We start from the raw sequence: 15,069 nt of genomic DNA on the forward strand, positions 1-15,069 counted from the left end.
CAAACTCCGTACAGACGGAGCCCGTAGTCAGGATCGAACCTGAGTCTCTGACAGCGCTGCATTCGCTGTAAGGCAGTAACTCTACCGGTGCACCACCGTGCTGCCCACGGCACGTATATGGAATACGGTATATGGAATATGAAAAGGTATATGGAAAGAGCTGCCGGAGGAGGTAGTTGAGGCAGGTAATATCAAAATGTTTCAAAGACATGGATACGACAGATTTTGAAGGTTATGGGCCAAACGCTGGCAGGTGGGACTAGTGTAGATGGGGCATCTTGGTTGGTGTGGGCAAGTTGGGCCAAAGGGTCTGATTCCATGTTGTATGACTCTATGACTCTAGATTATTTGAAAAACAGGACTCTACAAGAAATAAAAGGAGTTGTCACTCAGTTCTTTTCACTGGACTGCTTGAATGATCACAATATCCCCCCTCAACTCCATCCAAGGACCCAAACAGTCTTTCCAGGTGAGACAAAGGTTCACCTGCACCTCCTCCAACCTCATCTATAGATGTCAACTTATTTACATCGGCGAAACCAAGCGCAGGCTCGGCGATCGCTTCGCTGAACACCTGCGCTCGGTCCGCATTAACAAAACTGATCTCCCGGAGGCCGAGCACTTCAACTCCCCCTCCCATTCCCAGTCTGACCTTTCTGTCATGGGCCTCCTCCAGTGCCATAGTGAGGCCCACCGGAAATTGGAGGAACAGCACCTCATATTTCGCCTGGGCAGCTTGCAGCCCGATGGTATGAACGTCGACTTCTCCAACTTTAGATAGTTCCTCTGTCCCTCCCTTCCCCTCCCCCTTCCCAGATCTCCCTCTATCTTCCTGTCTCCACCTATATCCTTCCTTTGTCCCGCCCCCCTGACATCAGTCTGAAGAAGGGTTTCGACCCGAAACATCACCCATTCTTTCTCTCCCGAGATGCTGCCTGACCTGCTGAGTTACTCCAGCATTTTGTGACTAAATCGACAGTATCTTTTAATGTACAGTAGTTTTTGGGGGGAACCATTGCTGCCACGATGGAGCCCCCTTTCTTACAGTTGTCTTTGGGACACTTGGAGGTGTTCTTCTCGAAATGCTGCTTTAACTCATTGCTAGTTTCTCGGTAAATTCCAAGAGATTCTCTTGGCGTACATTCAGTATTTCTGGAATATAAACACTTCACTTTGACACCTGCCATGTCATTTATACATTTGGTTATAGCTCAGTTGATAGGATTCAAGTCTCTGAGTCCTCTGGCCAGTCCCATTGCAGGGACAATAGACAATAAACAATAGACAATAGGTGCAGGAGTAGGCCATTCGGCCCTTCGAGCCAGCTTTGTGGCCAGCTGCATCTTGGAAAATGGCGTCAAACCTGGTGAACCTTGTGTATGGTTCTCAGTGGGCTATTTCTATACACCTTGTACTTAATCTGGATTGTGCCTATGTATGGTCATAATTTACTGCACGGTAGCGCAGCGGTAGAGTTGCTGCTTTACAGCGAATGCAGCGCTGGAGACTCAGGTTCGATCCTGACTACGGGTGCTGCACTGTAAGGAGTTTGTACGTTCTCCCCGTGACCTGCGTGGGTTTTCTCCGAGATCTTCGGTTTCCTCCCACACTCCAAAGACATACAGATATGTAGGTTAATTGGCTGGGTAAATGTAAAAATTGTCCCTAGTGGGTGTAGGATAGTGTTAATGTGCGGGGATCGCTGGGTGGCACGGACTTGGAGGGCCGAAAAGGCCTGTTTCCGGCTGTATATATATGATATGATATGATATGATATGATATTATGCGAGAAAAATGTTACTGTACCTCGGTAGATGTGATAATAAAGTCGAGGGAGAGTGTGAGACTAGAGGTCATAGCCTCAGAATTAAAGGCCGTTCTTGTAGGAAGGAGATGAGTAGGAATTTCTTTAGTCCGAGGGTGGTGAATCTGTGGAAGGCTGTGGAGGCAAAGTCAGTGGATATATTTAAAGCAGAGATAGATAGATTCTTGATCAGTACGGGTGTCAGAGGTTGTGGGGAGAAGGCAGGAGAATGGGGTTAGGAGGGAGAGATAGATCGGCCATGATTGAATGGCGGAGTAGACTTGATGGGCCGAATGGCCTTATTCTGCTCCTATCACTTATGATCTTATCATTAAGAACCAATGAACCATTGATTGAACCTTGCATTGAAGTTTTCCAGCAAATCAATTTCTCTTTTTTTCTGGATGAAAATTCTGATTTTTGACCGTTGAAGTGGAAGTCAAGAACCAAGAGTGTTTTATTGTCATATGTCCCAGATAGAACGATGACCTTCTTACTTGCAGCAGCACAACACAACAATATAATAATAATAATAATAATAATAATAATCAGTCTGAAGAAGGGTCTCGACCCGAAACGTGACCCATTCCTTCTCTCCTGAGATGCTGCCTGACCTGCTGAGTTACTCCAGCATCTTGTGAAATAAATATAATAAACAATATAACGAGAGAAAAAAACGTTTGGTGTGTACTCACAAATACACACATATATATAATATATATATATATATAAATATAAAAATATATATATATTAAAACACACACACACACACACACACACACACACACACATACACACACATATACACACACACACACACACACACACACACACACACACACACACACATACACACACATATACACACACACACACACACACACACACACACACACACACACATATATATATATATATATATATATATGCACACATACGTACACACAAAAAACAAACAGTAGTAATGCAATAATAACAATAATAGTCTATCGTAGTTCAGAGGTTATTTGAGGTTGCGGTGTTTAATCGCCTGATGGCTGTAGGGAAGAAGCTGTTCCTGAACCTGGACATTACAGTTTTCAGGCTCCTGTACCTTCTACCCAATGGCCGGAGTGAAATGTTACTGTATTACCAGGGTGGTGTGGGTCTCTGATGATGCTAGCTGCTTTTTTGAGGCAGTGACTCCGGTAAATCCCTTCGATGGTGGGGAGGTCAGAGCAGGGCCGTCTTAACGCATGGGCCCGATGGGCACTTGCCCGGGGGCCCACGAGCATAGGGGCCCCATGCTGATCTGTGTATGTTAAGTGACTTGCAATAAATAAATACTACTTTAAAAATGTAGGTTCAATAAGTGCTTTTTTCGCAACATTTTCGGTCCCTAAGTGCTTCTCACAGCGATCTGTAAGTGCTTTTCGCAACAATGTAGCACCCTAAGTCCATCGTTAAGTGCTTTTCGGTAAGTGCTTTTCACCGGCACGACAGTGGGGGGGGGGGGGGGGGGTCGACAGTGGGGGGGGGGGGGGGGGGCTGGTAGGGAAAGGGGGGTGGGGGAGAGTAACGGTAGGGGCCCCAGTACACTGCTTTGCCCGGGGGCCCATAATGCTGTAAAAACGGCCCTGGGTCAGAGCCGGTGATGGACTGGGCAGTGTTCACAACCTTCGGCAGTCTTCTTCGCTCCTGAACATTCAAGTAGCCGAACCAGGCCGTGATGCAACCAGTCAATATGCTCTCTACTGTACACCTGTAGAAGTTCAAGAGAATCCTCTCTGTCATACCGAATCTCCATAATCTTCTCAGGAAGTAGAGGCGTTGATGTGCTTTCTTTATAATTGCATCAGTGTGCTGGCTCTTCGACTAACTCATACTCAGTGGCAAGGCTCACTCCATGAAGTTGTCTTTCCTTCTTCTGTTTTGCTCTTTCCCCTTGTTCTTTAATCCTACCTGATATATTTTATTCAGGGTAGTCATGTCAGAAACTTGGGAAAGTGAGGGATAGGATTGGCATTGGACTTGGTGGGCTGAATGGCCTCCTACTATGTCGTAAAGGAACACAGAAACACCCAGCGCCCTCATATTAGGAACAGTCTCACTATTAATTTCTATCCAGTTGTGGGGAATTGATACAAATTCTGTATCACTGGAAATCAAAGCCTGACCGCGATGATTAAAGCTCTTCAAAGTGTTCTTTCAGTTCTGAGATTGCACATTCTCCCAATGACCATATCATATCATATCATATCATATACATACAGCCGGAAACAGGCCTTTTCGGCCCTCCAAGTCCGTGCCGCCCAGTAATCCCCGTACATTAACACTATCCTACACCCACTAGGGACAATTTTTTTTTTTTTTTTACATTTTACCCAGCCAATTAACCTACATACCTGTACGTCTTTGGAGTGTGGGAGGAAACCGAAGATCTCGGAGTAAACCCACGCAGGTCACGGGGAGAACGTACAAACTCCTTACAGTGCAGCACCCGTAGTCAGGATCGAACCTGCGTCTCCGGCGCTGCATTCGCTGTAAAGCAGCAACTCTACCGCTGCGCCACCGTGCCGACCATGTGTGTTTCCTCCGGGTGCTCCGTTAGGTTAATTGACCTCTGTAAAATTACCCCTTGTGTGTATTGAGATGTGGATGCGAAAGTGGGAATGAGTATGAATTGTTGATCCATGGATATGATGGGCATTTCCATGTTGTATATACCAAGTGGACCCGTTGGGCCCAAACCTCTCCTGCATTGGTGGAGCACCCTCTCCTCCCCCCCCCTCCCCTCCCCTCTCCTCCCCATTCCTCTCCCCTCCCCCTCCCCCTCCCTCCCCTCGCCTGTCCCCCTCCCCTTCTCCTCCCCCCCACTCCATCCCCCTCAACCCCTCTTATCCTCCCTCCCTCCCTCCCTCCCTCCCTCCCTCCCTTCCTTCCTCCCTCCCTAGGAGATAGATTTAAACTTTAAAATGTGAATAACTTTAAATATATAACACCGATTTCAATGAAACCTCTTCCATTAGCACCAAAGGGACGACGGTGAGTAAGGTGGGCCAAAAATTGTCGCACTATCGTGTACCGTTTTGACTCTAGTTCAGAAACAAACAAACAAACAAATGAGAGTTTTAGTATATAGATATTTCTATCAATTAATCAACCAATTAATCGATCAATCAATCAGTCAGTCATTCAGTCAATCAATAAATTAATCAACCGATCGATCAAGCATGATTTTCAATTACTATTGAGCAAACGAGTATAATAATTACTGTCTTCTACTTGCCGTTTGGAGTCAGTTTATTTAACTGTCATGGTTTTATGCCTGATTGTGGTGTCTCCATTCTTTTGATGTTCTAGGTGCTGACCTTGGGAATATAAACAAAATAAAATCCCCAATCACCAGCCGAGAACACTGAAAACCCGGTGCTAAACGCACGAGATTTTTTTGTGTGCTTTCACGAAGAACTGAATGCCAGATCCCCCAACTCCAGGCTCCGAGTTTGGACAGCAGCCCTTAATCTTTGTATCATCGCAATCGGGGTGTTCGCTGGCGGAAGGCGTTTGAGATTGGAGGAAGGATGGATGATGCTTACAGGGACAGGCCGACCCTGGCGAGGGGCGCCAAAGACATTGCCAAAGAGGCTAAGAAGCAAACGGTAAAGAAAACCAATGCAGGCGGTGGCTACGCACAGGGCCAGCACACCAAGACAGCCTACGCCAACTTTCAAGACGACGAGGGCTCCAACTATGGCAGAGGGACTTACGGAGAGGGGGCACAAGAGGACGAGGGCTCAAGTGATGCCACAGAAGGACACGATGAGGAGGACGAGATCTACGAAGGGGAGTACCAGGGGATCCCAGACAGCAGCCAGAGGAAGGAGAACCAGGTCGCCATTGGGCAACTTGTCTCTGACGAGTACAAGGAACGCGAAGAGCTAGACGCCGAGAGGAAAGCTGACGAAGAGGAGCTGGCCCAACAGTACGAGTTGATCATTCAGGAGTGTGGCCATGGCCGCTTCCAGTGGGCACTCTTCCTTGTGCTGGGATTGTCCCTCATGGCCGATGGAGTGGAGGTATTTGTGGTGGGTTTTGTCCTGCCAAGTGCCGAGACAGATATGTGCGTAGAAAACTCCTCTACAGGATGGCTGGGTGAGTCACTCTTTGTTGTATATTTCCTCTGAAGAATGTCAGCTTAAGCTATATTTTGCAACCCCCTCGTTCAGTTTTATGGTCCGATTGTGCCCTAGTCTAATGTTACAGTGGCTTTCCCATCAAAGAACGATTTTCCAAAAAAAAAAAGAGAAAATGTAACTTGTTAATGGTTGTTCAGGAACAAAGTCTGAGATAAAAAGAGTAGATCTTAGACTTTAGTGAGTAAAGTGCTCTAATCCTGTAGTTGGTTTTCTGTATTATTGACAGTCAAATGAAATGCATTTTAAAAGGTATCAATTATTTTTAATCTTGACTATGTTTGAGACCGTAAAATATGGTCAAACGAATGCTGATGAGTACCAGATGTCATCGTGCATACGTATTGTGGTTTTTTCAAATTTCAATTAAATTACTTGAAGTTAAATTAAGTTTTCAGTGTGCAGATGGTTCAAAAGTGAATTACCTCCAGTTGTTAAGATGGGCCTCATTGATCTAGTTAACTGTGAGTCGGAGTGGGTAGACACAAAATGCTGGGGTAACTCAGCGGGTCAGGCAGCATCTCAGGAGAGAAGGAATGGGTGACGTTTCGGGTCGAGAGCCTTCCTCAGTCGGAGTGGAGTGACAGAAGTTAGGATACTATCCTGATTTCTAAAACCTCAATCCACCTCCTTTGCATTAAAATGAGGGATGCTTCGTGCCTTTTTCTTGGAAAATCAAGGGAGAGTCTCTGGTGCAGAAACAAAGGAACTGCAGATGCTGGTTTTCAACAAAAAAAAAGACAAGGTGCTGGAGTAACTCGGCAGATCAGGCAGCATCTTGGAGAACATGGTGGCGCAGCGGTAGAGTTGCTGCTTTACAGCCCTTGCGGCGCCGGAGACCCGGGTTCGATCCCGACTACGGGTGCTGCCTGTACGGAGTTTGTACGTTCTCCCCATGACCTGCCTGGGTTTTCTCCGAGATCTTCGGTTTCCTCCCACACTCCAAAGACGTACAGGTTTGTAGGTTAATTGGCTTGGTATAAGTGTAAATTGTCCCTCGTGTATGTAGGATAGTGTTAATGTGCAGGGATCGCTGGTCGGCGTGGACTCGGTGGGCTGAAGGGTCTGTTTACGCGCTGTATCTCCAAACTAAACTAAACTAAGATGGACGTTTCGGATCAGAACCCTTCTTCTTACTGAAGAAACCACTGCAGCCCCACTACAAGACGACGACAATCATTCTGATGAAGGGTCCCAACCCGAAACGTTGCCTATCCATGTTCTCCAGTGATGTCACCTGACCCGCTGCGTTACCCCTGCACTGAGGGTCTTCATAGGTTCATACGGTATTGGAGCAGATTTAGGCCAGTCGGCCCATCAAGTCTACTCCACCATTCAATCATGGCTGATCTATCCGACCCTCTCAACCCCATTCTCCGGCCTTTTCCCCTTAACCCCTGACACTCGTACTGATCAAGAATCTGTCAATCTCCACCTTCAAAATATCCACCTCCACCGCCGTTTGTGGCAATGAATTCCACGGATTCACCACCCTCTGATTAAAGAAATTCCTCCTTCCATCTCCTTTCCTAAAGGTTCGTCCTTTTATTCCGAGGCTACGGCCTCTGTTCCTTGACTCTCTCACTAGTGATGCATTGTGTTCCAGAGCTTGGTTCTAATGAGACATAAACTCCATGTTGTACCCCAACATTGCTTTTCATTTCCATTTCTCGGGAAAGGTTAAGAAATGTTGGGATTAGTTTAGTCCAGTTTACTTTAGAACCACAGCGTGGAAACAGGCTCTTTGGCCCATTGAATCCATGCCGACCAGCGATCCCCGCACTCTGACACTGTCCTACGCACATTAGGGACAATTTACAATGTCTACCAAGCCAATTAGCCTACAAACCTGTACGTCCCTGGAGCTTGGGAGGAAACTGGAGATCCCGGAGAAAACCCACGCAGGTCACGGGGAGAACGTACAAACTCTGTACAAACAGCACCCGTAGTCAGGATTGAACCTGGTGCTGTCAGGCAGCAACTCTACCGCCGGGCTTCCCTTGATCTTGTATAAAGTTCCGGCTTCAAGGCTTCTAGGGGTTTGCATCCCCTTTACGTTCGACCATGGGGTTTCAGGCTTTCTCCCTCTCCTCTTCTCCAGCCCTGATGTGGGATCAGTGATCGTCGCAGACGAGGCAGCTGCACGATCACAATAGTTGTGGCATCACAGTACCCATGGTATTAGTCATCGCAATCTAGGAAATTGTAAGTTCGAGTCCAATGACGGTAATTTGCAAATTTGAATTAATTGAATCTGCCGATGTGCGGACATCCTGGTGGATGAAATAAGCTTCGAGGCTGCCAGGATCCAACTGGCTCGCCAATGTCCTTCCTTAAGAGAAAGCTGCAGTCTGGCGTACGCACGGCACCTGTTCTGCACTCCGCGTGCCTCAGGGGTAACTGGAGAAGGCCAGTGAACTCGCATGTTCACAGAACATTGTGTGGCTAATCTGAAACCTAATTAGCTGATGGGTGTTTGCGCAAGTACCTTTGCACCATTCATGAAGATAAGTGCAAACACTGCACAAATATTGCTGAGGGACATTCATGGAAAGGATGAAGAATTGCTATTGTTGCAGGGAAATGTATGTCGATGCATCAATGGAAATAAACCATGGTGCCATAATTGGATTAACTGGAATGGTCCAGGGTGTTCAATACTAACGAAATAAGCATCCTGTTAACAAAGATACTACAAGTGAACTCAAAGTGTGATTTCAGTGATAATCTTGATCTCTGCTTCAATCATTAGGCTGGGAGTCAGCTTAATATTCATACCTGGTAATATTCTTAGTTTGGTCTGAGGTAAAAACAAAAATATACTGGTTTTGTGACATATTGTTGCTCATGTAAATAATACGAAATATTTGCTTCCTTGATTTAGTGACTAAATGCAGCACGGTAATCCTTTTATTCATTATGCACCTTGCCCTTTTATACACCAACATTAAAGCATGCCTGAATATTGATTTAATCTGATATGTGGAACTGTATAAATTCACAGTCTTAAAAATACGTTTTCATCGTTAAAACAGTTTTAACATCAGTAAGAATTTACAATATTGTTCCAAATTTCTCTCATTTTCAATGTTTTGTACAGTGGCGCAGCAGCAGAGTTGCTGCCTTACAGCGCCAGAGACCCGGGTTCAATCCTGACTACGGGTGCTGTCTGTATGGAGTTCGCACGTTCTCCCCGTGACCTTCGTGGGTTTTCTCCGAGATCTTCCGTTTTCCTCCCACGCTCCAAAGACGTACTGGTTTGTAGGTTAATTGGCTTGGTATAAATGTAAGATCGTCCCTATTCTGTACAGGGTAGTGTTTATGTGCGGGGATCACTTGTGGGCGTGGACTCGGTGGGCCGAAGGGCCTGTTTCCGCGCTGTATCTCTGAAATCATCTAAACTAAACCACAAATGCAAATGAAGTCATGGAGCAGGGTGATTCTGTCTGCAGTGAATAATCGAACATGACAGGACGAGCGAGGGAGGATGATTAACGAAACTGAAAGCTGTTTTAATCCTTAAAGTGCTCTGGGTAAGTGGCTAAGCGCGTGAATGTTAATTCGTGTCCTGGCAGCTACTCTAGGTAAATCCTTTCTGCAAGTGCACTCTGGGATGATATCAACTCACTCAGGAGAGGAACAGAAAGGAAGTGGAGCACAATGCTGCTTCCCAGCAGAAGGTGTGCACAACATCATCACAGCTCGGTTTGGGAACAGCTCCATCCAAGACCGCAAGAAACTGCAGAGAATTGTGTACCCCGAACCTGACCATCACACAAACCAACCTCCCTTCCATTGACACCATTTACACTTAGCTTAGACTTTTAGTTTGGAGATGCAGCAGGGAAACAGGTCCATTGGCCCACCACGACAACCAGCGACCCCGCACACTAACACTGTCCCACACATACTAGGGGTGGTTTACCATTTTACCCAGCCAATTAACCTACAAATCTGTACGTCTTTGTCAACCATCTAGAGCTGTGTTGAATTTTGGGCCACTTTCGCCGGCACATAAAGAAACAAATTAATATGTGTAGGAAGTAACTGCAGATGCTAGTTTACTCCAAAGATAGATACAAAATGATGGAGTAACTCAGCGGGACAGGCAGCATCTCTGGATAGAAAGAATGGGTGACATTTCAGGTCGAGATCCTTCTTCAGACTGAGCGTCTGACTCGAAACGTCACCCATTACTTCTCTCCAGAGATGCTGCCTGTCCCGCTGCATGAGTTACTCCAGCATTTGGAGTCGATCTTCAAATTAATGGGTGGGACCAGAGTAACAAAAGTAGAGATGGGCAATTGAGTGGAAGCAGATGTGAGGATATCAGCAAAGCTGTTGAGTGTTCACATCAACCTGGCTGCTGGGCCTTGTTTTGAAGGCTGCCACTGACGTTTGCTATCAATACTATCAATGAAAAGTAATGCAATCTCCCTTCCTCTGCTCTGGCATATTATCGTGCATCCAACTATCCACTGCTTTATGTTTGCCAGAGCTTAACAGGATTATTCATGCTGCATTCATTCAGATGTGCCATTACATTAAATCAAACGTGACACAAAGATGCTACTGTATTAAAAGGAATGATATTTATGCAGCTAAACTGATAAATGATCTGATCTTTGGCTATTGCACACAGTGGTTTGGGGTAACAGAGATATTCGGCCAGAAATGCGAAGATGTATACGAATGAGAGAAACATAGAAAGTAGGTGCAGGAGTAGGCCATTCGGCCCTTCAAGCCAGCACCGCCATTCAATATGATCATGGCTGATCATTCAAAATCAGTAGCCCGTTCCAGTTTTTTCCCCATATCCCTTCATTCCCTTAGCTCTAAGAGCTAAATCTAACTCCCTCTTGAAAACATCAATGTGTACAATGTTCATTTTGTGCACACTTTGCTCAGCTAAAACCAAGTGAAGGTTTTACGTACTAATGCATATTGTAGTGGGAGGCTCCACTATATTCTGGGAACATTGCTAGCTTAGATGATTTTAACAAAAAGATATGAGTAAAGGAGAATGTGCAGAAGGCGAGTGGACAATTCACAAATTAGCTCTGAAGAAGGGTCTTGACCCGAAACATCACCTATTCCTTTTCTCCACAGATGCTGCCTGACCCACTGAGTTATTCCAGAATGTTGTGTCTGTGGTCTGAAGAAGGATCTCAATTCGAAACGTCACCTATTTCTTTTCTCCAGAGATGCTGCCTGACCCACTGAGTTACTCCAGGATTTTGTATCTATCTTCACAAATTAGCCACAATACTCTGGGGAATCTTAGTATCTACCCTCCTCAAACCCCCACAAACAATGGGCTGATGATCATTAGTGATGAATGATATGAAAGTAATATTACTCATATGCACTTGACTCGGGTTCAGAGATGCAGGATGTTTGGTGAAAGAGACCATTTGGACGTGTTGCGATTGCAATGAAATAAGCAAACATTGCTTCTGGACCAAAATTAAGGTGGCTTAGAGTTAAAGTAATAGGCAGAAGAATTAGATGGTGATGAGGAAAAACATTTTCTCTGAGAGCAAGGCATGGTGGCGCAGCGGTAGAGTTGCTGCCTTACAGCACCAGGGACCCGGGTTCGATCCTGACTACCGGTGCTGTCTGTACGAGTTTGTACGTTCTCCCTGTGATCGCCTGGGTTTTCTCCAGAAGCTCCTATTTCCTTTTGGTTTTGTAGGTTAATTGGCTTCAGTATGAATTGTAAATTGTCCCGGGTGTGTAGGATAGTGATAGTGCATGAGGATTACTGCTCGGTGTGACACAGGGCCTGTTTCCGCACCATATTTCTAAACTAAACTAAACTGAACTAAGCATGATAGAGGTGGGTGGGGCAGAATCCCACCATGTATTTGAATGAGACGTCAAGCTGAGTAGTTGAAGAGCCACTATCTGTAGCGCTATGGATGTTGTGCCAGGGAGCAGTGGTATAGAGAGCTGTTTCTTGATCAGCACGGACTTGATGGGCCAAATGGCTTCCTTCCAGATGAGTAACTTTACTATGATGTTTGTGATCCCAGTATTGATTCCATCTTCTCCAGTATAGTGCTGCGACCATTAACAGGCATGGTGTGAGGGGGGGGCATGGTGGCGCAGCGGTAGAGTTGCTGCCTTATGGCGCCAGAGACCCGGGTTCGATCCTGACTACAGGTTCTGCCTGTACGGAATTCCCCCTGTGATGGGTGGTGGGAGTCTCTGATGATGCCGGCTGATGACCCCTTTCTCCGGGTGTTCCGGTTTCCTCCCACACTCCAAAAACGCACAAGTTTTTAGGTTAAATTGGTTTCGGTAAAAACTATAAATTGTCCCTGGTGTTCCTAATTTCTTCCCAGCTGTTATCAGGCAACTGAATCATCCCACCACAGCTATAGAGCGGTGCTGAACTACTATCTACCTTGTTGGTGACCCTCGGACTATCTTTGATCGTACTTTACTGGCTTTACCTGGCACTAAACGTTATTCCCTGATCGTGCATCTGTACACTGTAAATGGCTCGATTGTAATCATGCGTTGTCTTTCTGCTGACTGATTAGCACGCAACAAAAGCTTTTCACTGTACCTCGGTACACGTGACAATAAATCTTTCCCCCCTCACCTTAAACCTATGTCCTCTGGTTCTCGATTCACCCCTACTCCGGGCAAGAGACTCTGCGCAACTACCCAATCCATTCTTCTGATGATTTTATCAAGCCATCTTCAGATGATCCATCTCGGAGTCCTTCTGTAAAGACCACTGGTGCACTCTTTGAGGCCCTCTGAGGGGGCGCTGTGAACTGTTTATGTATGTGCTGTTATGTTTGTGTGCCATTGTATGTTCGTTCTTAGTACCTGAACTGATGTACAGCACTTTGGTCAACGTGGGTTGTTTTTAAATGTGCTATACAAATAAAATTGACTTGACTTGACTTGACTCCAGCTATGTTCAACCAATTTATATCACTCCATGTGACATCAAGAAATGTCCAAGAATAGTGGTCACAGCAAATGCAATGGGAACTGGTCATGCAGTCCAACCGCGGTGAAGACGTCTGCTCCAGAACTGGGCACATTTCTCACCAAGAACACCCAAGGAGCTGCAGGTGGCTGAAATCTTGAGGGAAAAAGACAACTGCTGAGGAACTCAGCGGGTTGGGCAGCATCTGAAGAGGCAATGGACAGAAGGTGTTTCGGGTTGGGACTCTTCTTCAGAGTCACATTTCTCACCAAGTTCTCATTTCACCATAAAAAGGCGGACTGACCTCCCCATCATCGAAGGGATTTACAGGGTTTTTCTGCGGCACGGTAGCGCAGCGGTAGAGTTGCTGCTTTACAGCGAATGCAGCGCCGGAGACTCAGGTTCGATCCTGACTACGGGTGCTGCACTGTAAGGAGTTTGTACGTTCTCCCCGTAACCTGCGTGGGTTTTCTCCGAGATCTTCGGTTTCCTCCCACACTCCAAAGACGTACAGGTATGTAGGTTAATTGGCTGGGTAAATGTAAAAAATTGTCCCTAGTGGGTGTAGGATAGTGTTAATGTGCGGGGATCGCTGGGCGGCACGGACTTGGAGGGCCGAAAAGGCCTGTTTCCGGCTGTATATATATGATATGATATGAAAAGGCAGCCGGCATCATCAGAGACTCACTCACTCCACTCTGGCCACGCTCTCATTTCACTTCTGCCATCGGGAAGAAGGTATATGAGTAGCCTGAAAAACTGTGACGTTCAGGATTAGGAACAGCTTCTTCCCTACAGCCAGTAGGTTATTAAACACTACAACCAAATAGGCTCTGAACTACATAGACGGGGGCATTGGTTTGGTCTTTTTGCACTATTATTGTTTGCTTGCCCGATGGGAGAGGGGAGATGCTGCCTGACCTGCTGAGTCCCTCCAACACTTTGTGTTTTGCTCAAGACTCCAGCAACTGCGCCCCCTAGTGTCTCCTCCATCTCCAAGGCTTGGGTCAGGAGTGTGATGGAATACTCTCTACTTGCCCAAATGAGTGAAGCTTGAACAACACTCAAGAGGCTCGACACCATACAGGGCATAGTATGGTAGATGACTGGCCAAAGACCCATAGATGAAAAGACAAAAACTGTGAGATAATGATGGAAGAACCAGGGGTCACAGTTTAAGGAATCCAGAACCAGGGGTCACAGTTTAAGAATAAGGGGTAGGCCATTTTGGACTGAGATGAGGTAAAAATTCTTCACCCAGAGAGTTGTGAATCTGTGGAATTCTCTGCCACAGAAGGCAGTGGAGGCCAATCGACTGGATGTTTTCAAGAGAGAGTTAGATTTAGCTCTTGGGGCTAAAGGAATCAAGGGATATGGGGAGAAAGCAGGAATAGGGTACTGATTTTAGATGATCAGCCATGATCATGTTGAATGGCGGCGCTGGCTCGAAGGGCCGAATGGCCTACTACTGCACCTATTTTTCTATGTTTCTAAGAAGTGTGAATTATGAAGTCGGGGGAAGAAATATAGGTAGAAGAGGAGAGAAATGGGTGCAAGTCTAGGTGCGGCACAGAGAAGGGAGGGGGAAGAAAAATATAATTATATATATATTTTTTTTAAAAAATTATATATATAATTATATATATTTCCTTTCCCCCTGTAATTTCTAGCTTCCTTTCCCCTGTGCCCCACCAAAACTCTCATCCATCACTCTCTTTCTCACACTCCTCCCACCCTCTATTCCTTCCTCTGGCTTCACGATTCGCACCTCTACTGTCCTGATCTCACAGTTTTTGTCATTTTCACCTCACGGTCAACCCCTGCACCTATTTTCTATGTTTCCATGATAAATGTCAGGGGGGAAAGGAATGGTTCAGTGCTGGAGGGGTGGGGTGGAAGGCCATGGGAGTACAATCAGGAGGCTTCGTAGCACCTCCACAGGCACAGCCTGGCAGTAGGAAGTTCCAGCTGCCCTCTTCAGGTTTGAGAATCCCTCTCATCGAGTCATGGAGTGATACAGCGTGGAAACAGGCCTTTCAGCCCAACTTGCCCACACCGACCAACATGTCCCAGCTACACTAGTCCCACCTGCCCGCGTTAGGCCCATATCCCTCTAAACCTGTCCTTTCCATGCACCTGTC

General features: G+C 46.2%; 1 protein-coding gene across 2 annotated transcripts in view; it reads left to right on the top strand.

Moving 5' to 3' along the window:
• The window catches only part of sv2ca (synaptic vesicle glycoprotein 2Ca), a 170,498-nt gene that overhangs the window by 31,423 nt on the left and 124,006 nt on the right, over window positions 1–15,069 (top strand). For both annotated transcript variants that reach the window (XM_078396641.1, XM_078396642.1), the window contains exon 2: window positions 5,147–5,938. In XM_078396641.1, coding sequence (XP_078252767.1) covers window positions 5,368–5,938 — 571 coding nt within the window. In that variant the 5' untranslated portion in view covers window positions 5,147–5,367. The remainder of the gene's footprint in view (window positions 1–5,146; window positions 5,939–15,069) is intronic.

This window comes from Rhinoraja longicauda, chromosome 3 (assembly GCF_053455715.1).
Source record: "Rhinoraja longicauda isolate Sanriku21f chromosome 3, sRhiLon1.1, whole genome shotgun sequence".
NCBI lineage: Eukaryota > Metazoa > Chordata > Chondrichthyes > Rajiformes > Arhynchobatidae > Rhinoraja > Rhinoraja longicauda.